This window comes from Simochromis diagramma, unplaced genomic scaffold (assembly GCF_900408965.1).
Source record: "Simochromis diagramma unplaced genomic scaffold, fSimDia1.1 OVJJ01000618.1, whole genome shotgun sequence".
Taxonomy (NCBI): domain Eukaryota; kingdom Metazoa; phylum Chordata; class Actinopteri; order Cichliformes; family Cichlidae; genus Simochromis; species Simochromis diagramma.
Genome location: NW_024387423.1, coordinates 4,999,819 through 5,026,288, shown reverse-complemented (window position 1 = coordinate 5,026,288; position 26,470 = coordinate 4,999,819). Strand labels below are relative to the sequence as shown.

The 26,470-nt window shown below is 36.7% G+C and overlaps 1 protein-coding gene across 2 annotated transcripts; it reads left to right on the top strand.

The window, feature by feature from the left end:
* Positions 1 to 4,883: 4,883 nt before the first annotated feature.
* LOC120722248 (doublecortin domain-containing protein 2-like) lies at positions 4,884 to 26,145 on the top strand. 2 transcript variants are annotated; one of them, XM_040013159.1, is made up of 9 exons: positions 4,884 to 5,390; positions 6,599 to 6,653; positions 8,816 to 8,892; positions 9,134 to 9,268; positions 9,899 to 10,048; positions 11,039 to 11,093; positions 11,515 to 11,692; positions 21,526 to 21,596; positions 22,956 to 26,145. In XM_040013159.1, the coding sequence occupies exons 1-9, from the start codon at positions 5,371 to 5,373 to the stop codon at positions 23,658 to 23,660; spliced, it is 1,446 nt and encodes a 481-aa protein (XP_039869093.1). In that variant the 5' UTR covers positions 4,884 to 5,370; the 3' UTR covers positions 23,661 to 26,145. The 2 variants fall into 2 exon arrangements, with proteins under 2 accessions (XP_039869093.1, XP_039869092.1); XM_040013158.1 differs by having other exon boundaries at positions 4,885 to 5,732.
* Positions 26,146 to 26,470: the final 325 nt, after the last annotated feature.

The window sequence follows — 26,470 nt, the reverse complement described above, 5'->3', positions numbered from 1 at the left end:
ATCATCCATTGCTGTCCATAAGAAAGTAGTGATCAATAGCACTATCACTGGTATTAATTAACTTCTACACATTATAGCTGGATAAACTGAAAACTACTACTACTAATAATGATAATAATAAAATCTAAAAATACTAGCAGGTACTATATATTCATGACATTGCCATCTATCCATGGGAACACAAGGCGGTAAATGACAACTAGCAGGTATGACAGCAAAATTGAGGTAAGAACTGGTCCTCAAATCCACAGTGGTAATTTGAAGATGGGAAACAGGTGTAGTAACTGAACCCAGGTGGCAAATGATTCAGCCACACCTCCAGCCAGAGCAGATATTTAGGTTCTTGAGAGCCCTAGTGCACCATCTGTATGGGCAGGGCAATATGGACCTGTAGAGCAAAAGGAGGTCTGCACAGACCCTCATGCTAACCATCTCATAAAAGGAGGACGTTTACATTGTTCTTGATTCTTCCTCAGTTTCAAGAGTATTTAAGACATGCTGAACTGCTGTCAGTGGCTGAGTAGTAGACAGAAGTGGCAAAAGTACAGATGTTCTTTATTTGAGTAGAACTAAGTAAAGAATATCTGTACTTTTGATACCAGTGTCAAAAAACACTACAATAAAAGCTGAAGTGCTGATTCAAGTAATTGGTAATTTTGGTAATTTGGTAATTTATTTCAACATGTGAACAATATACAAGTACATTTAGAAAAGAAAATAAGAAAGAAAAAAAAATACTATACAAATTACATAAAAAAAAAAAACGTTCTGATTAATTTACATGTTGAAAGGGAGTGGGAAGAAGTAAACACTTATTTAATCCCACCCCTTTGCCATAAAGTATCAGTTAATATTTAGTCAGCTTCCTTACTGATATAATTTGTAATAAAAATAGTGAACAGATTTCTGATATACTATAATATCACATCATGAGTTTTTTTTTTGTTTGTTTGTTTTTGTTTTTTAAATAGAGACATTCACTTAATTTAAATATTTTCCTTTTCTTTATAGTTCGAGAAGATCATATTTTTATAACTCTTTTTGAGCAGTTTTATGTTTGGACATTGCTTTAATTCCATATTCAGACTGTTCCACAGTTTCACTCCATAAACAGAAACACAAAAGCCTTTTCTTGTAGTACGTACCTTCATTGTTTTGAAGTTACAAAAACCCCTTAAATTATAACTTCCTTCTTTCAAAAAAAACATACTCTGAATATTACCTGGCAGGTCTTTATTTTTTGCTTTGAATAGAATTTGTGCTGTTTGGAATTTCACTATATCGTCAATTTTCAATATTTCAGACTGCAAAAATAGTGAGTTTGTATGTTCCCTATAACCTGCATTGTGGGTGATTCGAATTGCTTTTTATTTGAAGAGTAAAAAGTGAATGTAATGTGGTTTTATAGTTATTGCCCCAGACCTCTGCACAATAGCTTAAGTATGGTGAAACCAGTGAACAGTAGAGAATATGAAGTGATGTTCTGTCGAATACCTGTTTTGCCTTGTTTAGTACTGCAATGCTACGTGATACTTTGGAATGAATATATCTTACGTGAGCTCTCCAGTTAAGTTTTTCATCTATTATTACCCCCAGAAATTTATTTTCACTGACTCTTTCAATATCAACACCATTTATTTGAATCTTTGCTTTTGTATTTAAACTACTATTTCCAAATAACATAAGTTTAGATTTATTCAAATTTAATGATAATTTATTTTTTATCAAGCCAGAACTTCACTTTACTTATTTCATTAGTCATATCCTCCAATAAATTCTGCAGATCATCACCAGAGCAAAAAATGTTTGTCGTCAGCAAAGAGAACCATTTTTAATACTTTGGACACTTTACAGATGTCGTTAATGTACAAGTTGAAGAATTTTGGACCCAAAACTGACCCTTGGGGTACACCACAAGCAATGTCCATACATAAGGAACAACCACCATTTATTTTCACAAACTGCTTTCTGTCACTTAAATAACTCCGGACCCAATCTGAAACTACCCCTCTGATACCATAACGTTCCAGTTTTCTTATTAATATATCATGAACCCAGCCACATATTGCTTTTTGTCTATGGAATTTGTGATGTATTCTATTGAATCTAATAGTGCCAATGATGTTGATCTGCTTGATCTGAATCCGTACTGACTCTCAGTGAGTAGTTTTTGTTTATCTACAAATTTTTCCAGTCGGTTTTTAAACAGTTTTTCAAGAACTTTTGAGAATTGAGGTAGTAAAGAGACAGGCCTGTAGTTGGTGAAATGGTGTTTGTTTCCAGATTTGTATAGAGGTATAACTTTTGCTATTTTCATTCTGTCTGGAAATCGACCAGTTTGAAATGATAAATTACAGATGTATGTAAATGGTTTTATAATAGCCTCAATGACTCTTTTAACCACTATCATATCAATATCATTACAATCCAAAGATTTCTGATTTTTACAGCAAGTGAAGTGAAAAAGTACAGGCTCTGAAACCTACTTAAAATAAGAAAGTAGAAATAGCTTCTTGAAGAATATTTCTACCACCTATTTTTATGCAAAGTTAGCTGAACCTTTTGCTACATTAATGTAATAGTAATGTAATATTATTAGATAGAGTAAAATAAAGTTTGTATTCCTATCTGTAGTACACAGTTTTGCCTCTTCGTCTCTTTCTATGTGACATACCCTGGTGATTAATACAAGAACAGGACTGTCTTTCATACGTTACTGGAGCTTATCCCAGCTGTTAAAACTCCCAGTTAACTTAAAAAAAATGAAATGTTATCCTCAGAAATTGTTCAGATTTTCAAAAATAAAAGCCTTCACTTATTTATCATTTTATTATGATTCCTTAATGTGCCAGGTTTACAAAATAAAAGCACACATTTTTCTTAGTTACAGCACTTAACTGTTTTTGTATCAACTGCTATCTCTACTGATCCTTTTTAGCCAAACAAGCACTTTTGTACATTTACATTTTATTTGATACAGAAGTAGATCCTTAATATACCTGAATTTCTACGTTTTCATGATGCCACCCTACCTCAGTTTCTCGCTAGTGTTATCAGGCAATGACAGATATTTGCCATCAAGTTTTTTCCAAATGTTGTCAAGCAAGGGCAATTGCAAAGCAATTTTGGCTGTGCAGGGATAGGGTTTAAAAGGTGCCATTATCACATCCGATAAACAACAGCAATTATGTATAATTTCATGTCTTGCCACTGATGTTGAGATTGAAAAAAGACATACATATACACAAGGAAAGGTGGAAGAAAATGGAATTTTGTTGTTTTGATGTGCACTGTGCTTATATTATTTGGGCTTATTCTTGATATTGTGTCTAATGGGATATACACATTCTGCAACTTTCCAGTCACTTTAACTGAAACTGTGTAAACCTTGTGCACTGAAAGTCTTAAATAAACATGTCTTTTGAAAAAAAAAAAAATGCTAGGAACATAATCATTTTTCCAAATTAAAAAAAGAGGTACTTTTAGCTGCTCCCTTATTTCCAAAGGTTTGTCATTTCCTGATGCAGCCCTCTCATTTATGTAGGCTTGGAACCAGCATTAGGAGTATACTAGCTTGTGACCACCTGAGGCTGGGTTTGCATCTCCTCCCAGTCTCAAACTGGAGGTCTTTTATGTTCAAAGAATAAACGAATCAATTTAATTTCATAGCATACAGAAAACAAATAAACAAAGCGGTCACTGCCTGTAGTTAATTGTACATTTGAGACAATACTCTATAACTTCTTATGTCATAAGAGTATTGCTAAATGCATCACGTTTTCATGCACCATACTACATCACGGAACCAACAGTGAATGGATAAGTACACAAATTACTTTTTATTGCATAAAAATACTTTCTTTCGGCTTCTTATCTTGCAGGTGTGTGTTTATGATCCGTTATTTGGTGTCCACTGCCCTCTACTGGTTGGAAAAGGGCACTACATGCCACTATATGCAGCCCATCAATGCAAGGTTACTTGTATATACAGTTCGGTTGCCAAAAAAGAGAGAGAGCACAGAGCTTACTCATTATGAAGAGTTCAAATAAAGAACCTAACCCATTTTAATATAACTGACCTCATATCCTGTCTACTATGGTGTGTTTAAAAATATGATGCAAAACTTGGTAGTTTTTTGTTCCACTTCAAATTTCAGTATTCGGATAATAATCATACTAGTGTAAGCTATTATTGGCCCAGGCGTGAATTCTCTTTGTAAATGAATTACACTTTATGCATCATCTTCTAAGGTAATGCACGCACTTACAGACGCTCACCTACAATGTCACCGTAATGGCTCCAAAAAAGTACACCACAGTGGCTATATTTATTACATTTAGTTATATTTATTATAATTACTTGTGTAGAACTTTTGCTCTGAATTATCTGACGGACCTCTAACAAGCGGATTGCTCAGCAAAATTATAAAAATAAGGTGGAAAGCTTAGAACTTCACAGAAATCAACCACAGACAGTGCATTAGTAGTAATAGTTGTTCGTCGTCGTCGTCTTCTTCTTGTTATTAGTAGTGTCATTAGTAGTATTGGTTCTAATAGAAACATTTCATTCATTCATTAAAATGAATCAGGGTCTTTTGACTTTTATGAATACATTTGGCGTTTCACTTTTGAGCAAAAGTACATAAGGTACACATATCTAGGAGCTGCGTTTCCAGAATAATTACAGTTCACAAGACAAACATGTTTTTCGCCCCGCTTTCAGGATGTCACCAGCAACCCGGCTTCGACCTGGTCTCATGGTGCCTCATTAACGTTCTCACCTGCCCACCAGGAGTATTTGGTTACAATTTTTTTATTTTTTTTATTTTTCTCTGATCACGGACTTCTTTGGGCCTATGCTGTTATCTTACCCCACACACTGACGGGGCGCATTTGAACACTTAGGTCTCCATCTCATCAGCTAATGATTGACTACCTGGTGATTATGGCTGTGCAAGGTCCCTTCTAATCGGCCAGGGGACGACGGCTTGTTCCCATAGATACATCCCAACAGTTGAGCTCCCATGATACCCAGTCTACATAGAGTAGGGAACTATTTAGACTCGCTGGGCTTTTTACCATCACCTGCGGTTTATAGCGGTGCACACGCTGTAGCGGTTACTCCACACACTCCTGTGCAGAGGAGCGGGAATTCTGCAGACAGCTGACATTTGTAACGCAGGGAAACGTCAGCACTTTTATACGCTCCATCATACCTTTAATCAGCAACTTTCTTAAGTGCAGAAAGCAGTTTTTTCCTCCTCTGGATTTTTCTCTGTCCAGTCTGCTGGTTGAAGATTTGCCTCCATTACCTATTTTTACTCAACCCAAAACATTTGACGAGAATGGAACAGCTCTAATGACGTTATAATGGCCTGTACCTCTGAACCGTGAGTTTGTTGTAACGTGTTTTTTTTTCCTCTCCGCCCGCTTTTACGCACAAAGATGAGTTCGGAGAGGCCAAACTTTCTCTCTCAACCCGTGGTGAAGAACGTTTTCATGTTTCGAAACGGCGATCCATACTACGATGCTCGGCGGATAGTGATAAACCAAAAGAGGGTGTGCAACTTTGAAACCTTGCTAAGAGAGGTGACGGGCGGCATACAAGCCCCGTTTGGAGCCGTGAGAAACATTTACACACCGAGAGGAGGTCATAAAGTTGACTGCTTGGAGAGCCTGAGGAGCGGGGAGCAGTACGTCGCTGCTGGGAGGGAAAAATTCAAAAAGCTAGAGTAAGCATACATTGTGGTTTAGGCAAATAAGCTAGCCTACTTTTATAAGGCTTTCACGCTGTGTCATCATACAGACGTCTATAAGCATTAGATGCATACAGCTGTAGATGACCAGGAATAAACCATCTACCAGTTGCTGATGCATTCAAGAGGGAAAGCTGGCCCTTAGCAATCATTGTTAATCGAGACTCATGCAAATTTCTTTTGAAATATCCCTACTGTTTCATAATCATTGTAGCTGACATTAGCAAATATATATGTACGCAAATCGAGCCAATTGTCAGACACGGAGCTGAGTCGTGGCTTTAAAGTTTTGCACCAGTGCTGACTCACGGCAGTGATAAATGAGATCAGCACTGTGGAGAAGTGTACTCTGCCCTAGCCTAAAAATAAGTGGCCTCATGCAGCAGATAATGAGATTTGAGCAGCCACTTATTCATAGAATGCAATGGAGAAACAGCAGAGGGGAAGTTAATGTATCCCAGATGCAAAAAGATTGCATACTGTCTCCATCCTCCTTTAGTTTTACAGTAAAAACCAGAGAAAGTGCATGCAGATTTATTTTTCTTTAAATATTCAGATAAAAATGTTTGGAATATCAGCTGTGATGATGCAGGAACAATTGAAATTAACACTCTCTGTATAACAACTTATTAAATTTTGTGCAGTAAAAAGCTGCACATTTGGTATTTGACTTTATGCGACAAGTGGCTAAATTCTAGCTGTTTAACTCTTGGTACAGCTTTCAGCAGTTAGCAAATTCTCATCCCTAACTGCTGAAAAACGTTATTCTGCATGTGTGGGGTGCAGAATACCTTACAGAACAGGAAACCTAACCTTTACTTCACGTTATCTCTTGTTTTTAGTTATCTACAGATTGGCTCCAGGAAGAAGAAAATGATGCAGACCGTTCCAATGCAGGTATGGCAAGGCGGCTTCAAAAGTCAGTAAGATCCATGCTGTTATAGGGTAACAGTGTTAACAGCCTGGAATTCCCAGGATTTTTTTAAATAGCTGGCTTCAAACTAACAATTAGAAGAGATGGTTTATATAATTTACAGTTCCAATAATCCAGCTAGACTCCTCAAATGCTCTCTTACTACATAAAGTCCACAGGTTGCATTAGATTTAGTTTCAGACACTTTAGTGTGTTGAAGTGGCTACATTTCAACTACAAAGTTGTTATGTCCAGTTTTTAACATCCAAAACTGCTTCAAAATGAAAAATATATTTGGGAACACTCACAGCGTAAAGATTTTATGAAGATCCTTGAAGAAAGGTGTTATGTTTAGCATTCCCCCTAATTGTTCTCTGTGAGGAATCACTGTGTTGTCGTCTCAGTTTCCATGCATTATTGATTTATGGATCATAATCATCCCTCCTTTTAATACATCTTTAATGCATCAATGAAGTCAGAGCCAAAGGAGCTTAAAGTCAGGTAGCCCACAGGTTCATGACCTCCTTGTTTTTTTTTTAACTAATATAAAATGTATCCTGGCGAAAGCACAGAATAACAAATTTTGCTGACTTCATTTGCATTATGGACAAGATGTCAGAAAATAAAGAGGTGCAGAATTTGACATGCTAATTGCTGTCAGAGCAAATAATGGGGCACTCCAAATTTTGTCAGGGTATTCTAAAAAGTGTGCAGCCCATTTTTAAAATTATTGTAATTTATTTTTTTTAACTTATGACCACAACTTTAAAGACACTAGCTGTCATCATCTGCTCCTCTTGACTGTAACGTGTTTATCGTTCAAAGAGAACGTGCTCTTGATTATGTCTCATCACCCGCTGCAAGAACTTTCATTATAGATGACCTTGTTAATTGTTGTTTACTTCACTGGTATCTAGCGAGTGCACACTCAAGATATAACTGAGTAGGTGTGTGATGTGGCAGAGGTTCCATTTAAATGATGCACTGAAAGAACAAGGAGTTTCCTTTGTTTTTTTTTTTCTGCCAAGTGGACTATGTACAAGGACGCTAAAACGAGCCGTGGGGACTTTTTGCCCACTATAGAATGAAAGATCAGATACTGATAAACAAATCGATAGATAAAAAAACTTGTGCGATGTCCCTAGAGACTGATGCATGCCTTGCCTTGCTTGGTTTCTTCCTGATTTGGATTGGTTAGCTAGGTCTCACAAAAAACATAAAATAAATAAAAAGAATTCTATTCTCTAGCAAACAGCAGATTTCAGGATTTTTGATTGTGGTGTTTTATCATCTTCTGTGGTTTCCAAAGCCTCTCTCTGTAGTATGTTGTAGCATTTTCTCCCGGTGTGCAGTGTGCAGTTGGCTTGTTGTTGAAAACTGGTGTACCACTGAACATGCACCGCCCTTTATTTATCTAAGATTTTTTAATTTTACTTCTGACCTTCACACCTCAGTTGCCAGGTTGCACTCACACACACCAGAAGACTTTTAATATAACTCCTCCCTCATCCCATTCTCCCCTAGGATGCAAGTCTCACAGTAGGTTACAGGTGTTATGGGACAAAACCTGCAGCCTCACATCACAGGGGAGCTCATTCTTTTGCTGTCACGGACATCACGGATGATTTTAGTGTGGACAATAGTGGATTTTCTTTCCCTTTAGAAGTAAAAGCTTTGATGTTGCTCTTTCTTTATTTTGTACTTTGGTGTACTAAAATATGGTTAAAATGATTTTATAAAGCCATTTAATTACTGTCAAACTGTTGTTGCTAGTTTTGACTCTAGAGCTTGCATGCTATTATTAACTCTGATGAGTCTTTTGTATCCAGTATTTAGGATGAAGGGTTAGTAAAGTGCCCATTCTGTTTGGACTACAGTATGAGCATTGGTCTGCAAAGTCCCTAAAGTTTATACAGGTCTGTTGTTATGAGCCTCCAGATCCCACGTGGACAAGGTGATTCACCAACAAGCTTTTAACTTAGTCCTGTTATCACAAAACATCAACATTACTCATTCAGCTTAATGCATTATTAAAAACTGCACTAATAGGTTTTTTCTTCCAGATAAATTTAATTAACAGCTGTATGTTTGATATAGACTTATTGACACTTTTTGACTGTTTCTTTTTTTCTCTTTTTTTTTTTAGATTAAACCATTTCCACCAAATAGATTCATTGTGTCAGCTCGATTCCTGAAACCCATCAAGGAGCCATGCACCATATTGTAAGCTGAATTTTCATTTTTCAAGTTTTTAACTTCACTTTGGGAAAAAATCTTCTTAAATTGTCCCATTATTTTGGATTAAATACACAATATAAATATATGACCAATTTGGACATAGAAAAGAAGTAGATGTAGTAGATAGGTAGCATAAGAAAAACTGGACTTGACAATGGAAACTGAAGCAGTTTGCACCAAAGTTCTGACTTTTTTTTTTTTTTAACTGTGCATTTCCCTTCCATAGTGTGGTGGCAAATGGTGATATATTGAACTCCGCAGTGAGGCTGTTGGTCCACCAGAGGATACTGGGCCAGTTTGACAAGATACTAGAAATGATTACAGAGAAGATGGGTTTAAGAGTCCTCGGGGGAGTTAGAAGGTAGGTGGACAATTTCAAAAAACAAAAAACTGCATAAATGTACTGCATTTCTTTGCAAACTTTATTATATAAACTAATTTGCATCAGACTTTCAACACATGCACTTCCGTTACAGCACATTATTCCCAATTTCATATATTTGCATTATTGAATTTTGATTTGATTTTTGATCTCAAAATGTATTTACTACCGATGCTAAAACGGATTTTCTTTTGTTAAGTAAAAATATACACTACCAGTCAAAAATTTGGACACACCTTCTCATTCAGTTATATTGTAGGTATATGCTAAAGACACCAAATATAAGAATTTAAAATATAAAACATGTTTTGAGTTATTTAACTTTTTTGTTTACTATACAATTCCATATGTGTTCATTCATAGTGTTGATGCCTTCAGTGTGAATCAATAATGTAAATAGTCAGAAAAATAAAGAAAAACCATTAAATGTGAAGCTGTGTCTAAACTTTTAACTGGTAGTCTATCTGCTCTGACACTATATGAAACATACATTCTACTGGCACAACAAAAGTCGGTATGCTTCATTTTTCAACCAGCTCAGTAAACAATCACATGGAGCCAGCACATGATGTAAACAATAAGGCTTTTGATTCTCTTTGTGTGTTCTAGTCTCTTTACCTATGAAGGCCAACAGGTGACTGAGGGGAATCAGCTAGAGAGTGGTCAGCTTTATGTGGCTGTGGGAAGAGAAAAGTTTAAGAAGCTTCCTTACAGTGATCTGCTCTTCACCAAACCCAGAGGGACGAGGCGAGTCAGAGGGTAAAGAAAGTAACACTTTATCTTAACACTGAGTGCTTGATTTAAAAACAAAAATGAAGACTTGACATTTACCAAACTGTCACACATCTAAGATCTGCAAAATGATGTCATTAGGTTTGAAACTTTGCATTTGATTTAGCCTGCATTAAAAATAAACACAAGCATTTTTACAATAGAATTGCACACGAATAGCAGTGAGTCATGAACACCGTTAATATCCATCACTATGTGTAGTCTTGAGTCATTCATGAAGAGCTGTGGAACTTTAAAAATAGAATACTATGGTGACCAGGGATGCTTCTTGGAAACCGTACAGTTTGTGTTTAGATCTTTTCCACTGGGGCAACTAATTACTCCTTTAGGGCTACAAATCTGCTTTTAATTCTCTTGAAAACTACAATCCTCACGCATGTTCCATCTGTATGAAGGTGTTCTGTTTGAAATGATTATGATTACAGATAGATATTATAGGCACGTACACACAACTATGAAGAGCTTCTTAATTATAGACAGACTAAAAACCAAACATGGATATTAGGAAGTTTGTGAACAGATGTTATTTAAGATAAGATAAGACTTTATTGATTCCACGATGGGGAGATTTTTGCGTTACCTCAGCTCAGGTACAGATATCAGAAGGAAAATACAAAAAATACAAATAAAATACAAACAAATAAAAAAGAAGTAAGATAATACACTATATACAATGGTAGCATACACAGTATGTGATTATGGATATGGTTGTGGAAATATGCAAGACATAAACTATATAGCTTAAAATAACTTTTCTACCACTACTATTCCTATGTATAGACATGTACATGCACACACATGTACACACTAAATATACCTGCACACGTCATGTTCAAATGTATTACACTTCAATCCTTTATGTATGGGTTTCATGTATGTAAGTCAATATTCGTTAATCATTTTTGCAGTATCAAATATATATGTCAACACTTTTTGTCTGTTTTCCTTTTTTCACAGAATGAAATCTTATTCTTTGCCGCCCATCTACAGGTTCTCAAAACAGAGTGAAAATGTCAGTACTCCAATATTTTGTGAGCTGTTATTTATTTATATTTTATAATCCAAAACTTTTCCAGGATTCTTTAACATGCAAAGCACAGAGAAAAGATTTTCTCTGAAAAAGTCTGCTGGTTTAATTATTTAGGGATGGCTAGCAAATAATGATGTGAAAACATGGTGGTCTAGACTCCCCAGTCCTAAATTTTAAGCCTGAATTAAATTTAGGATCAAGTGGACTTGCAGAATTGTATTTCATTGTGAATATAAAATATTTAGTCATGTTTCTAAAACAAAAACCCGTTACCATTCATTTCAAAATCCCACCTTTGGATAAACTGATGCAGCAAACCCAAGACGTAAGTCTTTTTTTACTCTCCATCATCATGATTTTGAGAAGTTTCTTACTAACTAAATCTGACTGCTACTTTCTGCAGGGTAAGTCGATGGTCCAGAGCAGTGACAGTGGAGATGGAGAGTCTCCTAAAGCCTCGCCTCCAAGCCACAACAAGGAACACCTGTCCTCCATTGTAAGAGAGATTTCTCAGGCCAGACTGCTCTCCTTAAAGAAGATTAAGAGCAGACAGAGCTTGACTCCTGGTGCATCTGACAATGGTAATGCAAAAACACGAAAAAGCTCACCGTGAATAGAAGTGAAATTTTAATATCTACACCTGTTTGTTTTCATGGTGGCTATTAAGCTCAGCGGGGCTGTATTCATCCAGAAGTCAAAGAAAGGAAAGCATTGCTACTGTATATAGTATAGGTTTATATTTAAGGGTTACTTTGACTACACTGGATAAACAATATAGCAGTGAAATGCTGCTTTAATTAGTTTAATGTCATATCTCCTCTTGCTCATATTGTTCTGGGGCTTGCATTTGTAATTATATCCTTAAGTAGTTTGTTTGTAATATATATTTAAACATAGAGTTATAATCAGTAGTATTTACTTGTTTCAACACCGTCAAAAAAGTCACATTTTAATAAAAATGAGCTAGTGAAGGAAAATCATACAAAAGGAATCTAATCAAAGTTTGTTTGACATATTATTACCCAAGAACTAAAATAGTTTAGTTCATGGGTAATAATATACCCAAGAACCAATAGTTAGCAACACTCATGCTCCTGTGATTCTGTCATCATCATCATCATCACCACTTTCTGTATTCATTTTTCATCTATAGAGTATGGTAGATGTGTGCAAGTGGAAGGTATCAGAATAATCTACTTCTTTAAGAATTTGCCATCCCATGTTTCACAAGTGGTGTTTATGTGCTGCTGAGAGTTTAACATACACAAAAATATGATGTAATGCTTTGTCACTGGAATCTTATGTAACCTGCTGCATTCATAAATGTCCACACAGTGGCACTGTTGCTCTGCAAAATATTTGCCATAAAATATTAAAAGTAGGTCTAACATGATGACATTAACCTTTATTACAACAAACACATTACGTCATCTTCTTGTGATACGTATATAATAATGTCCTACAGAAAGTTTGGCACCTGCCATCCTTTTTTTTGGAAATTAGGAGGTTTTGCTGCTCTGGGACTCTTAATCTCATTATTATTATTATTCATCCATCTATCCATTCATCCATTGTCTTTATGATTATCAGTTTTTACAGTCAAAGGGAAGCAAATCTTCTGCAGACTGCTGCTGACCTTGTTATAACTGATTCTGTGGTATGAACCACATTACGTCATGTTGTGGCTCTTAATAGATTTTGGCTGTTTGCTCTCTGGCAGGGGATTTGACAGCAGAACCCCCAAAAGAGCATGGAGAATTTGTGACTGTGGTTCAGAGGAGGTGGCTTTTTGCATCAAACGAGAGAACTGAGGAACATGTGTGTGTGTGTGTGTGTGTGTTCTCTGTGTTGGTATGTTCATGTCTGCATTTGCAGCCTGTAATGTCACCCTCAAAATTGCCTGTATCAGATTGTGTGGCACGTCATATTACAGGCACAGAAAAGCATACTGCATTGTTGGTCCCCTTGGATGACATTGAGCAAAAATTACATTAACAGACAGACGTCTCAGAAAACAAAATCTGACATAAGAGATCTTTAAATGGCTTTGAGGACATTTCACTTTCTCATGCAGTCCTCACCGTTTGACCTGTACAATGCTTTCTTAGTCCTTTCATGTTAGTGAGACACAATATTTTCCTTATTTGTTTGGTTTCATAGAAAGACGGAGTGTTTGTCTCTGTCCATGGTCCTGAATTCACTCTAAGCAGTATATTTAATTCCCAAAGACATCTTTATTCTTTTTATTTATTGCTTTTTTTTGTTGTTTTTTTTTGTTTTTTTTGGTTCTCAAATGAAACATGAACAAATACTGGTTTACACAACAACAACAACAACAACAACAACAACAACAACAACATAAATGTCCCTTTAGCCTACCATCTTAGGTAGGTTAAATTCAGTGTTGTGTTAATATTTGGCTTTGCAACAGGAACACAGTGTTCATATCACCTTTTATGGTGATTGTAAGCAGCACAGAGGTGTTTGGTGTTATTTTCCCTTTGGGAAATCCTGCCCTGGCTGGGCATGAGGTAAATACACCCCGCTCTGGTGCCAAAAGGAACACAGCCAAAAGGTTGCCAGACTGGCAGAGGCTGTGGAAAGTACAAAGCATGAAACCCACACTTCAGATCTCTGATGTGTTGGAACATTGGAACCAAGACAAAAGATATTATATGATTATAAAAGCATCAATTCATTATAAATGTATTTGTCAAAGATGGCTTTGGAATGAGGGATGAGACTGTAAGGACAAGCAAGCCGATGACAGCGGGAAAAAAAGACAAACGAGACCGAGTGACCCTGTAACCGGAGATTCTCCCTCTGCAGTGCACTCACTGTGTTTACAACATGGAGTTTAGTTTTTGAGTGCGTGTGTCTATGTGTGTGTGTTCACCAGTCCCCGTTACTCATCGTCTATTGTAAAGCCTTTACCTTTGCTGTTTCATTAGGGAACACAATGGTGAGTGAGAGCAGAGAGAAGGGAGAGGAGGTGTGACATCTCGTGCAGCAAACTTGGAATGAATGACATGAATTTGACCTTAATATAACAAAGAGACCCAGCTTAACCCTTGCATCCTGTTTAGGTCAAATGTAGCCTTTTTTGACATTTGACAGCAGAAAACGTACCCTAAATGTCATGCTTTTGACCTGGATTTTAAGACTTTTTATAAAGTGACCCAAAATACACGAGATGTATTTAAAAATTGTATTGTATAATATAAATTGTTGTACCCTGAGGCTGTTCAGGGTCAAATTTGACCCATACAATTGCGATTGATTTTGGATATATATCAATATTCACCAAAGTATTCCCAGCCAGCCAAGAGACTTAAGGTCAAATTTGCTAATGTCTTATGCCAGTGCCATCTGGGTTTTGGCATTAAAAAAGTACTCTTGGCATTGAGAGTGCAGTGATAAGATTGTTTGGAAGAGGTGGGAGCTCAAAGATTTTTGCACCAGAACCTGTTGTGTCGTATTTCTGGGATTTCCTTCAAGTCATAAAATATAAAGAGGAGGATATTTAAATCAAGCATCATGCAGTTATGTAGTATGTGGGAAGCATATGTGAAAATGCCACATACGTAAGGTTTTAGTGGTTAGGCATAATAACTCCCAACAGTTCCAGAATGTTCTCGTGATTTCCGCTTTTGATAAAATATGTTTAAATTCATTATATTTGTTATGTTTTCATGTGTTGAGTAAAACAGGGCATGCTACTGTGTGATGGTAGATACCATCCAGTAGCCTAAACGATACATTCTTCCTGCTCTCTGAAACATTAATTAAGGATTATTAACAATTTGTTAATTTCAGAGATGCTATTTAGACTTTCTAAATTGACCTGTAGTTCAAAACACACTTAATATGAGGGGAATTAACCCAGACTATACTGTGAAGGCATGAAACATAACCAGTATCTGTGGGTTAAAAGACTTAACCAGAAAGACACATGGCTTGTTGGTTTGGTCTTTATTATTCTTTTAAACTTATTGGTCCAATTTAGTCAGTGTTAGCCTTTTCTTTCAAAAACAGCTTGAATGGAAGCAATTAGCAGTTGTTGCTAGCCTCAAAATAGAAATGGGATGTTTATCAGTGTTCTCTTTCTTAAATGGCCTCTGTGGCCAATTCAGTTAATGGCTCTCCTGGGAAAAGAAGGGGAATGCAGCAGAACCAAAAGGGGAGACAAAGAAAAGCGTAACCGAAAAAGGAGAAAAGGATGTGTTTAGACAGGTGATTGGGGATAAAGAAGGAGAGAAAAGGGAATAAAAAGCTGAGATGATGAAGTGAGTAGAACATTATGGAGGTGGAGAAGGGAGGAAAAGGGAAAACAGGTGGAATCAAACAGTGAATTTGATGAATAACCAAGGGATGATGAAGCATGAGTACTGGATGGAATAAAAAAAAAAAGAAGCTCAGAGAGATATTAACGGGTAGAGGGATGGGTGGGGTTTGGATAATTGCCTTTCATTTGGATAATCTCTCCATTTAGAGTCATCAAAGCAGATTTTTAGTTGCCTGGGCCCCTCGCTGGCGCCAAATTGCTGCTCTGAAAATCAACAAAAGAGCCTTGTACTTCAAGAAGAAATTACTGATAAAAAGGTATGCACAAGAGGAGAGAGAGGAAAGGTAAAGGCAGAGCAGGGTTCTACTGATTATCTGAACTTTTACATGCTGTGTACATGCCTACTTATTACATTAACACTGTTAATGGGGCACTAATTAAAGGGTCAGGTTTATTTTGTTCCCTAAAGAACTTTTTGTGTGATTAAATTTGTGGAATACTTTTAATCCAGGATGCTTTTTCTTGTAGGAAGAAATAATAGCACATAATGCAATAAATAGTGGATGTAATGCAAGCTACAGTACAAATAATGATTAGAAGTGGAAGCCAAACATTGTTTTCCACTTTGTAGTTAGTTACTATAGGAAGTTACTATAGGAAAATTTGTGGAAAATCTGGATTCTTTGCAGCTTGAAACCCTCAGAAATAGGGTAAAAAAAATGCATCAGCTTAGCTAAAAATGGGCTTTCTATTTCTACTTCTATTTACTTACAGAGCAGCCAATATTCCAACATGGTTCATCATGCCTTTTATTTAAAAATATAAATCTAGAGATGTTGAATTTCACACACATGATTTCTGCACTTGCATTAATACTTCAAGGGCATTCACTTTACACAGAACCTTCATGTCTGAATAGCATGGCTCCCTCCTTTTCTTGTACTTTATCTTTTTGAAGGTAGCAGAAGCCAGTTGAATTTCTGTTGTATTTAAGTATGTTTTATGAAGGATGTACAGCATACATTTTCTCAAAAGGGCTTTGATTTGAAGTCAGTTTTAAATAAGAAAGGGAACAAAAACCATTCTTTGTATTATTTGAAAGTTGAATGTGAGAGAAATAAAAATTGCTGGACATGAGTGAGTGAGCTTGTGTGCATGTGTGTTTGTGTGATTATGCTTGTCTCTGCATGCCTTTGTGTATGCACAAGCCAACCAACCAGATCAAACCTCAGCCTCTGGTGTCATAAAATGTGATTCTGCTGGGGGGAATTAGCCCTGTTAGCATATGTATCTATAATGCTTGTCAGAGTGAAATAGGGTTCAACCCAGTGTTAGGAGGCAGGAGACATGTACACAAAGAGAGTGTGCATCTCAAATCGTATGCCTGTGTCAAAAAAGAGGCTAAGCAGTGAGGGATGAATGATGGCACCACTTTTTTTTTTTTCATTTGCTAAGTTCTTACAACGTGTGCTGTGTGTGTGTGTGCGCACACATGTCTGTTTTTATGTGCATTTGTGCACACGCTCATATGTCAAATTTCCGACATCACCGCCATGCTTGTCTGTTCTTCGTGGATTCTTCTATTCCTTTCATCTCCTCCTTTTCACTACAGCAGAAAAGGGTTCTTCATGACCCATTGATGCAGGATTACTGGATTAAAGAGCAGGGAAGCTGTACTAATCTGCCACATTCATCTGTTAACAAGTGTTTTGGCTGTGACATACAACAGCACCGGCTGTGATGGTGATGTGTTAAGGTGATGTGTGACACTCTTATTGACACAAATATTCCTCATGTCTATCAGGTTCAATCTCTACTTTTCAGGCTTGTCTTTTTTTTTTAGCATTTCTCTTCATTTGGCCATCTAAAGTTTATATTATTTGTTAAAGAGAGGTTTAGGAATGCAAGCAAATGGCATCAACGATGCATTTTAAAATGTGTTTTTCTTTCTTTTATTCTAGTTTTAGTCCATATAATGTAGTTTAGAGGATAAAGAGAACATGAACAACTATCAGAAAAGATATAAATCAATTAGTAATTAAATAAATTTACAGAAGACTATCAGTGCTTGAATTATTAGAGAAAGGAATTGCGTTCAGTGTTTTCTTAGATTTGATGATTACAACTCAACAGCATAAGTACTTGGACTTGGAATAAAATGGTCATGCTCTCATGTTTTTTTTCAGTTATGTAGAAAGGAAAAGAAATCAGATTTTAATATGTGTTCATATTGCACTTAGACATTCATTCAGATTAAAACCTTTGTTTAATGAAAACGGTCAATGGCAAGATTTCAGGCAACTTTGAGAACAGTGCAGGGGAAAAAGCTCCATGAATTATTTAAACATTTAACAGAAGCTGTGACCTTTATAAATATTACTTTGGCTGTCTGGTTGCAACATTGTTAAGCAAAGGTTTTCTTTGATTTAATGTCAAAGCTATCTAAGCACAGAGCATATGAGGAATTTTCTACGCAAAAGTGCATGGCATTTTTTTTTTCCAGATGTATCTTGGAAACAAATCTCAAAGATAAAGGCTATACATAAGAAATACTTAATGCCACAGTGTAGACAGCTTGTGTCTATTCTTAATGCTAGACATTTCAATATTCCATATCTTTTAAAATGACATGGCAAGGTTTTGCACTTCCATTATATAACAATAATATTTAGCAATGGCAACAAATGCCAAGATAGTGATCCATTGTACTGAGTCAAGCTCCAAAACTGGTGGATCTTACCATTCTAATAATACCAACAAAGGGAGATTCCAGCTGTCTTTATGAGTAAAGTCCTTAGGGTTGATTTGGAGTAAGTGACATATGAGTCACCAAATCTTCATTTACAAATCATTAGCATTATAAGTATCAAGTCATGTTAGTGTGGTATCACAGAATGAAAGAGTTAGACCAGTCAACCATTTTTATTCTCAGCTGTTCAGCTTTTCTGTGTTTCCGATTTATGTAAAGCCAGCAGCAGCTGGGTCTCCCATGTAGCCATACAGTCATTGCATGTTTTAACAGGACCCTGGTCAGTGACCGGAGCGCACATGCAGAGTGGCAGCATTCCAAATCACTGTGCATGTTGTTTTACACCCAACTATAACTCAGGTACATGCTGAGTGGATTAAATCATCTGGGTGTAAATATGCAATTTACTGTACTGTCCAGTGAAATACAAGGAGTGATGTGTGAAGTGATTCAGGTCCATTAAGTAGTATTTCAAGACTTGAGAATTTATTAGCTGCAGTACAGTTAATGCTAAAGTAGACCAGGCTTGTGGAGGCCAAGCAAATAAATAAATAAAAGCACACACTGTGTGATGTAGTGTGGTGCATTCACAGTGTAGTAGTTTACACACTCGCTTAACAAAAGCGCTCCAGCTTGATCCTGAGAGGAGACACGAGTCCCTCGAGGGTTGTGTCAGGAAGGGCATCTCGCTAAATCAAACATGCAGAGTGACCCCCTTGTGAATAAGGGATCAGCAGAAACTGGCTTTACTGTGTAAAGCAGTGATTTGTTTTGCTCTGAGTTACAACCTACTGCAAGTGTCACCCTGTCAGAGGTTATTATGCCTGGTGATCATCAGCACTGAAAATGTTGCAATAACAAATGTCTATCCTACCTAGTATCCACAGATACTAGACAGAGCACAGTAGGTTTTTTTTCTGTAAGGAAGGTTTGGTTAAAAAAACAAGGTAAAGAAGAGTTTTACCTGGGTTAATGGGTTTTCTAAAAAGTCCCAACACAAATTAGAGAATAATTTGCAGAACAACAAAAAGAACAGTGTAGAGATTATACCACTCACTCACAGATTCCTTTGCAATAGTGGTTAAAAATGTCCTGTGGAGAAGTTTATTGGACTTTAAAGTGCTTCCTGAAGGAGTGGAAAATCTTTGAAACATTCTTGTAGAATGCATCTCTTTGCTCATGTTTGATTATTAAGTTCTGTATTAACCTCTTCACTACACCTTCTAAGAACAGCACATGATTTCAGCAATCCTTTACATCTGGTAGGCAAAATGATAAAATACCTGCTTTGCTACTGTGCTAAGACTTGAATTTGGTGAAATGTCCTTTGGCAACTTTTTAACAATGCATTTCAGGATTTAGATCAGCAAAAAAAAACCTGCATCGCTAAAAGCAGACTGTATTTGTGTGTGCACGTGTGCAATCTATCCAGCCTATCACTTCATCTTGAGTTGTGTTTTATTGCATTTCTCTGGAGCGACAATCATCTGTAACTTTACCTTCCAAGATAATGCCAGCAAGAGTCGTTTATATGAGTAATTATATCTGCTTGCAGTTGCATACAATTTTACTTCTTACTAATGGATGCAGCACATCATCTGAAATGTGGGTGTGCTCTGTCTGCTTATGCCTTGTGGAGGAGGGAGTGTGTGTGTGTGTTTGCCTGATTATGAAAGGAAAAGTCAGACACATTTTACACTCAGTTGCACACACATACATAAAGCAGTCCAACCATTTGCAAAGCCAGACTCTCCGGATATACTGGAATGAGAAAGAAGGGGGAGATTCTAAATATCATATTTAATTTGATTTAGCATTTTCATGAGCCTGTTCCTCATCCTTAAATCATGTTAAGATGTTTAGAGTCATAGCAGCTCCTCCTCTGCTTACTGCTTACACTCAATCGCTTGGCCCTCACTCCTAATGAATGCGGGGTGATTTCCATAAAATATTCTTAAAGAGGTCTGTTATTATTACCATAACGTTTCATCTCCCACCATGGCTAAACTTCAATCAGTTTTGCATTTGAAATGCATTAAATGTCTCCATAAACTCTTCTAATCTCTACCGGAGTCATTTTTCTTCCTTAACCGGTATGTGTAGAAAGGAAAACTAATATTAAAGATATTAATTGCACTGTTCTTTTTTTCATTCCTGATTAGAAATTTCAGTCTCATCCAATGTTTCAAAACAAGTGTGTAATTATGTTGTTTATCAGAGCGTATACTTGTCTTCCTCTTATGTTTAGGGTTAATTACTCCAAGGTCTTTGATGCACATGCTCACATGAAAATAGAAAAGCCCCGTATCCATTTTCACACTCCAACAGAACTGCCTTGCTGAGCTGAGCTTGTTTGGAGTTGTAGTACGATGTCTTCATTTAAATTCCTGGACTCCCAGTCTCACTTTACAGTTGTTTGTATTGTGAATGATGAAACGGTGTTTCTTTGGGGGGAACTGGAGGATTTCTTCTACAGGCCTCTAGTCTGTTGGATGATTATCGTGGGTCATCATATTTGTTTTGTGATATCATACAAAAGCAATGGTTAAAGGAGAAAACCATCTACCTTGCATACCTGTGGTGATGATTAGGATGATTACTGCAGTGGTGATAATAAAGATGAAGACAATGTTAAACATTCAGTGCAAAATTTAGATCACTAAATGAGCTTATAAAATGTTTACTGGCTCTCTCCTGCACACTTCCCATTGTCTAGGGAAAGTTGTTTTCTTGCAACAAATTATCTTGGGTGCTTTTCCTTTAGACCAGCAGGTGTCACTCTTGTGCTGCATGTATTCAAATTTGGCAACATCTGCTGAATAAAAGCTGAATAATTTCAACAAGTCTTCGACTGAAGGATGAATAAAAGCACCCATATTTATGGGACAGATTTTCTGGGTTTGTAAAATGAATTAATTTGCAGTGAGTGCGAAAATTTTGGTTTCAGGGTCTTGAAAAGATGAGCAGTGGGCACATAAAGGAACATTTTGGCTCTTTTATGCCCAAAGAATGACAAGATTTGAGGGCAAGTTTTTACAGGTGTGACACTATATTCATCTGCTTTTTTTTTTTTTTACATGTATTCATTAACATTGTCAATTATTATTATTTTACTGTATTTTACATATTTCTTTCTGAATGAGTCCAGTTAAGTCTACTGCATCTATACCAGGATAGTAGGACACTCTTTATTTACCTTTCCTTTATGTTGTACTGGCCACAACAAGCCTTTTCAGTATTCAATATTGCACATTAGGATGGAACACAACTGGAAAACATGCTTTAACTTGTTTTTTTTCTGTACTTTAAGGAATTAAATACCTCTCTGTAAAATGAGCTTCTGATTTTGCATGCAGAGCTAATATTGTCTGTTTTTCTAGATGAACTGGAACAGAAGTTTGATGAAGGAAATGCTGATTGCCAAAAACTACAAGACAATGGAGCTGAAGCGGTATAAACATACACTACTCACTCTCTCTTTTTATTTTACATATATATTTACAGTCATTTTTATACATAATCCCTCATTTTCAGACTCACAAGTTATTAAACAAAGCATTTTTAAATAGGATTGTTCTTAATACTAATAATGAAAGTCAGTGGTGGTAGTCTAGTCTACCTGACTGACAGCCTGAAGTCTAGAACCCATGGACATCACCAAATGCTGTTCTTCCTCCTTCTTGAGGTGGCAGGTTTTTACTCCAGCCACATTCAGTAGTTGCTTGTTTGTGGGTCTCTCTGCTTTTTCTTCAGTTAACTGAAAAACATGCTTTATTTGGTTGGGGTCAGGTGACTCACTTGGCCATTGAAAAATATCAGATTTTTTTTGTCTTGACATATTCTTGGGTTGCTTTTGCAGTTTGCACTGTGAAGCACCGTCTGATCAGTTTTGCAGCATTTGGCTGAATCGGAGCAGAGAGTACAACCCTGTACACTTCACAGTTTATCCTGCTACTTTGTCATTCACATCATAAATAAACACTAGTGACCTGGTTTCAGTAGCCATACATTCCCATATGTCCATCATGTTTGACAGATGATGTGGTATGCTTCGGAACATGGGCTATTCCTTTTCTTCTCCATGCTCCCCATCTTTCCATGATTCTTGATTTCATCTGACCAAAGAACAGATGAAAACGTTGTTCCAGAACTGTGTAGGCTCTTTTAGATATTTGCTATGTTCTTCCCATTCTTCAGTGGAACCACTGATTTGCACCTTCTCTTTCCATTTATGAAAGCATCTCTTCATTTTAGACTAAGCTCCTTGATAGTTTTCTTGACTGGTCTAGAAGTCGTGAAGGCTTTTTTCGTAACCAACAAACTATGGTGTTCCAGTCCTTTTGGTTTTGCTGAGCTGGCCAGTGCATAGGTCTCATAGGTTTTTGTTTTTTTTCATGTCTTTGGGACATCACATTGAGAATTCGAGGGAAAAGATACCAAATACTTGGATTCATCTCCAGATCTTTTTCTGCTTAATTTTTGATAAGATTATGAGGGGACGGACTGGTTTCACCTGGGCATGAAACCGCTTGTCAGTTAACTGTTCAATTACTTCAGGCGTCTAAAAGCTATGTATAAAAATGACTGTAATTCCTAAACAGTTACAGTATGGCAATAATTGATTGCTGTTTATCGTTTCTTGATTTTTGATGTTTGATTTAAAATCTACTGTGCGGGTGTACAGAGGCAGATAGCACCAACGAACCATAGCATCAACAGAACAGTGTAAATCACAGAAAGAATTCAACATACTGCATCTGTTAAAATATTTAGAGATATTAATTGCTTCTGTGGTTATACTGCATTACAGAAACTTGATGCTACTGATACAAATGAAACAGAGGAGAATGTTGAAAAGCCAGAAGAAAAAGAAGAGGTTGCCACTGAAAATGGCAGAGAAGAAGGTGATTTACCTAGCAGTGAAAACAAGATGAATAACCAGGAGACAAACGGTGAAAAAGAGGGGGGAGGTGGAGGAAAAACAGAAATCGATGGACAAAAAGATGGAAAAGGAGAAGACATAGCAGAAAATGAGAAGAAAGTGGAGGAAAAGAAGGAGGATCCAGAAAAGAATAAGAAGGTGTTTAATGGTGAAGAGTATGGCTCTAGCAGTGATAAGGCTCTAGACAGTAAGGAGACTGAGGATGGAAACAATATGTCTTCTCAAGGTGAAAGGAGGAAAATTGTGGAAGATGAGAAGGAAGATAAAGACCACACTGAGGTGGAAAAAAGCACTACGGATCACACTAATGATGTAGACACAGTGGAGGAACAGAAAAAGACGGGAAACGGCAACGATCCAGAGACGACTCAGTCAGATAACGAGACTAAAGAGAACGATAGCAGTAGAAGTAGCAGAGGCAACAGTAATCAAGAAGAGGATGAGAACGAAACAAAAGAGGGCACTACCAAAGAGTCAGGTGAAGAAGAAGAGAGCAAGGTGAATGCTGAGGTCAGTGGAGAAGATAATGAGGTAGAAGGTGAAGCAGAGCTCAACACAGATGAGAAAAAATGAACCAGCAAAGATGCCGAGTGCACACACAGGGGAAGATGGTGATCAAGAGAGGCAAGACGAAAGTGAAAAATGTAAAGGATAGGAAAAAACACCAAGTTCTTTATACTGAAAATATGAAATTACAAAATCTATTTATATAATGAAAGTGACAGATGAAAATTTATAGAAATTTATAGAAAACAAAGCAATATGAAAGCAGTTTTGCAATGCTGAGCATGTAACCTAAATCTTTAAATGGTTGTCTGCTAAATGGCACAACTACAGAAACACCATATGGATCAAAACTTTATAACTTTCATGTTTGAAACAGAATACACATATAAAATCCATATATATTCTTATTTTTGCATTAAAATGTTCTTAACTAATAGGTTGCTTTATTGTTTCTTTACACACTGTCTGTGAGCACTGTTGTGAGTGACGCAGAGAAATGATAATATAATAATATCCTTTGAAATTTTTCGAAAGAATGGTTATGCCTCTCATAGAAACTCATACAAATGTATTTAACGAGACATATATTATTGTTTGTTTTTGAATGGTAAGCTAATTTATAAAAAATTCAGATCTTCTTCCTAAATGAGTGCTTCCATCTGTAGGGCTAAAGTTGTCACTGAATGATTCGGTTAGCATCAAAGTGATGTGCATCATATAAATTTAACATACCCAGAACACTCGTGCAAGATTTTTGTCCATTATATTTTTAGTCCCCTCTAACGGCAGGATCAACACATCACAATAGTCAATATCTTTTATAACAATGATGTTTCATCCCTGTAATGCAGTTCCAGAGACTTACAGAATTATTCCCAGTCTACAAGTGCAAGTGGAGGCCCAGAACCTTACTGTTACGCCTAATGTTGATTTCTGTCACTGAACCATATTTTCAATGTCTAATTTTTAAAGGCAGTTTCATGTCATATTATTTTGTAATGTTGCTGCTATGCCAATGTCCATCTGCTTCCAGAAAAATTAAACTGAAGGAAAAAAGACAGTTTTTTTTGTCTTCTGTAACTGATACTTCAGTGATGAAATGTATTAGTCAATGGAATAGTAAAAATAAAATCATTTAAAAAAGTGATGATGATGTATGATATTGGAAATTAATTTCACAGCAGGCGTAAAGCTTTTTTAAAAAGTTCACTGAGATGGAACTACACTCTCCATTCCACAAGAGTTGAGATGTACGTGTAAAATGTAAATACAAGAGATTTAAACGTTTTAATGTCCTATAAGCCCGTTTTTCATTCACTTTAGAACATAGAATGATATCAAATATTTAAACTGAGAAAACTATTTTGCAAAAGAAGAAGAAAAAAAAAAGGTCAGGATTCCAACTGCTCAGTAGTTTTCAGTCCTACTTTCCTCACTTTTCTTTTCATGATGGGCCAAATGTTTAGCACCTGGACTTTTCTATTAGAAGGCCTTGTTGTAGTAGATGCAGTTTAGTGTCTTATACAATCTGAAAAAGATTCCATCTGCATAGAAGCATGGTCACTAATGCACATCCACACCATCAGTGATACAGGCTTTGTAACTAAGTATCAGTAACAACCTGGATGGTCCCTCTCCTCTATACTCTGGAGGATGTGATGTCCATGCTTTTCAAAAAGAATCTCAAATTTTAATTCGTTTCATGGTGGAACAGCTTTCCACTTTGACTCAGTGTATTTGGATCATGTTCACAGATGTAGATTTTTCTGTGGATCACCAACACGTTCTGGAAGTTTTCCTGAGCCCATGCAGAATCCATCCTGTTTTTAATGCAGTGCTGCCTGAGGTCTCGAATATCACATTCCTGTCCCTTCCGCACAGAGATTTCACCAGACTCTGTGTAGTAGATGTGATATTTAAAGTCTTTGCAATTTTACATTCAGGGACATTATTCAGATTTTTTTTTTACAAATTGGACAATTTGTCACTGCCTCTGTAAAATGCTCAGTCATTTTACTGACCTGTTGCCAGTTAACCTACTTAGTTGCAAAATGTTCCTCCTGCTGTTTCTTTTTCAGTAGCATTTATATTTCCAACCCCATCACAACTTTTTGAGATGTGTTGCTGCCAAAGTCAAAATACAATTTTTCCTGAAATAGTAAAACAACTATGTTCTCTTTTCTCTTTGGTGAATAAAATATCGGTTTATGAGATTTTCAAATCATCGGATTCTGTTTTTATTTACAGCGTCCCAACTTTGCATTAGATCTAGCTCTTCAGTCTGTCTTAGTGAAACTGCACTTTGGTCTTTAGCTGCTTTCATCCTGACAGGAAGAAAAGTGATATTTTTGAAGAGCCACTCTTCTCACTCTCATTCAGTGATTTTAATTTGTCATTTTTTTTCCTGAAACAAAGTTCCATGAATCCACTATAAACCACCAGCTGCAGGCAGGAAATATGAACTCTGATCTAATTCAGTATGTATGATGGCCCCACTGCCCGCTCATCCCTGCAGCTGTTCAAATTGGGATTCATGCAGTTGATGTGTTTGTGAGTCACCATCCCAAGAGAGATAAGGAACCTGGCTGAGAGGGAGGAGGAAGAACGAGAGAGCAAAGAGCAGGAGACGCAGAAAGCAAAGGAGGTGGGGGCAGGAGTGTGTGAGTCATAAGGCCTGCCTGGTTGAGGTGATGATCCTCAAGATGCTATTTCTGGCGTCACCATTAATTCTGTGTTATCTCCTCCACCAGCTACTCTGTTTTCTGAGTGTGTATGCATGTGGGCGTGTTCAGTAAGGCCCTAAATAACACACCCTCCAGACTGATTACAAGGGGGGCTTCTACAATGTAAAAATGAACATTATTAACATATTGTTT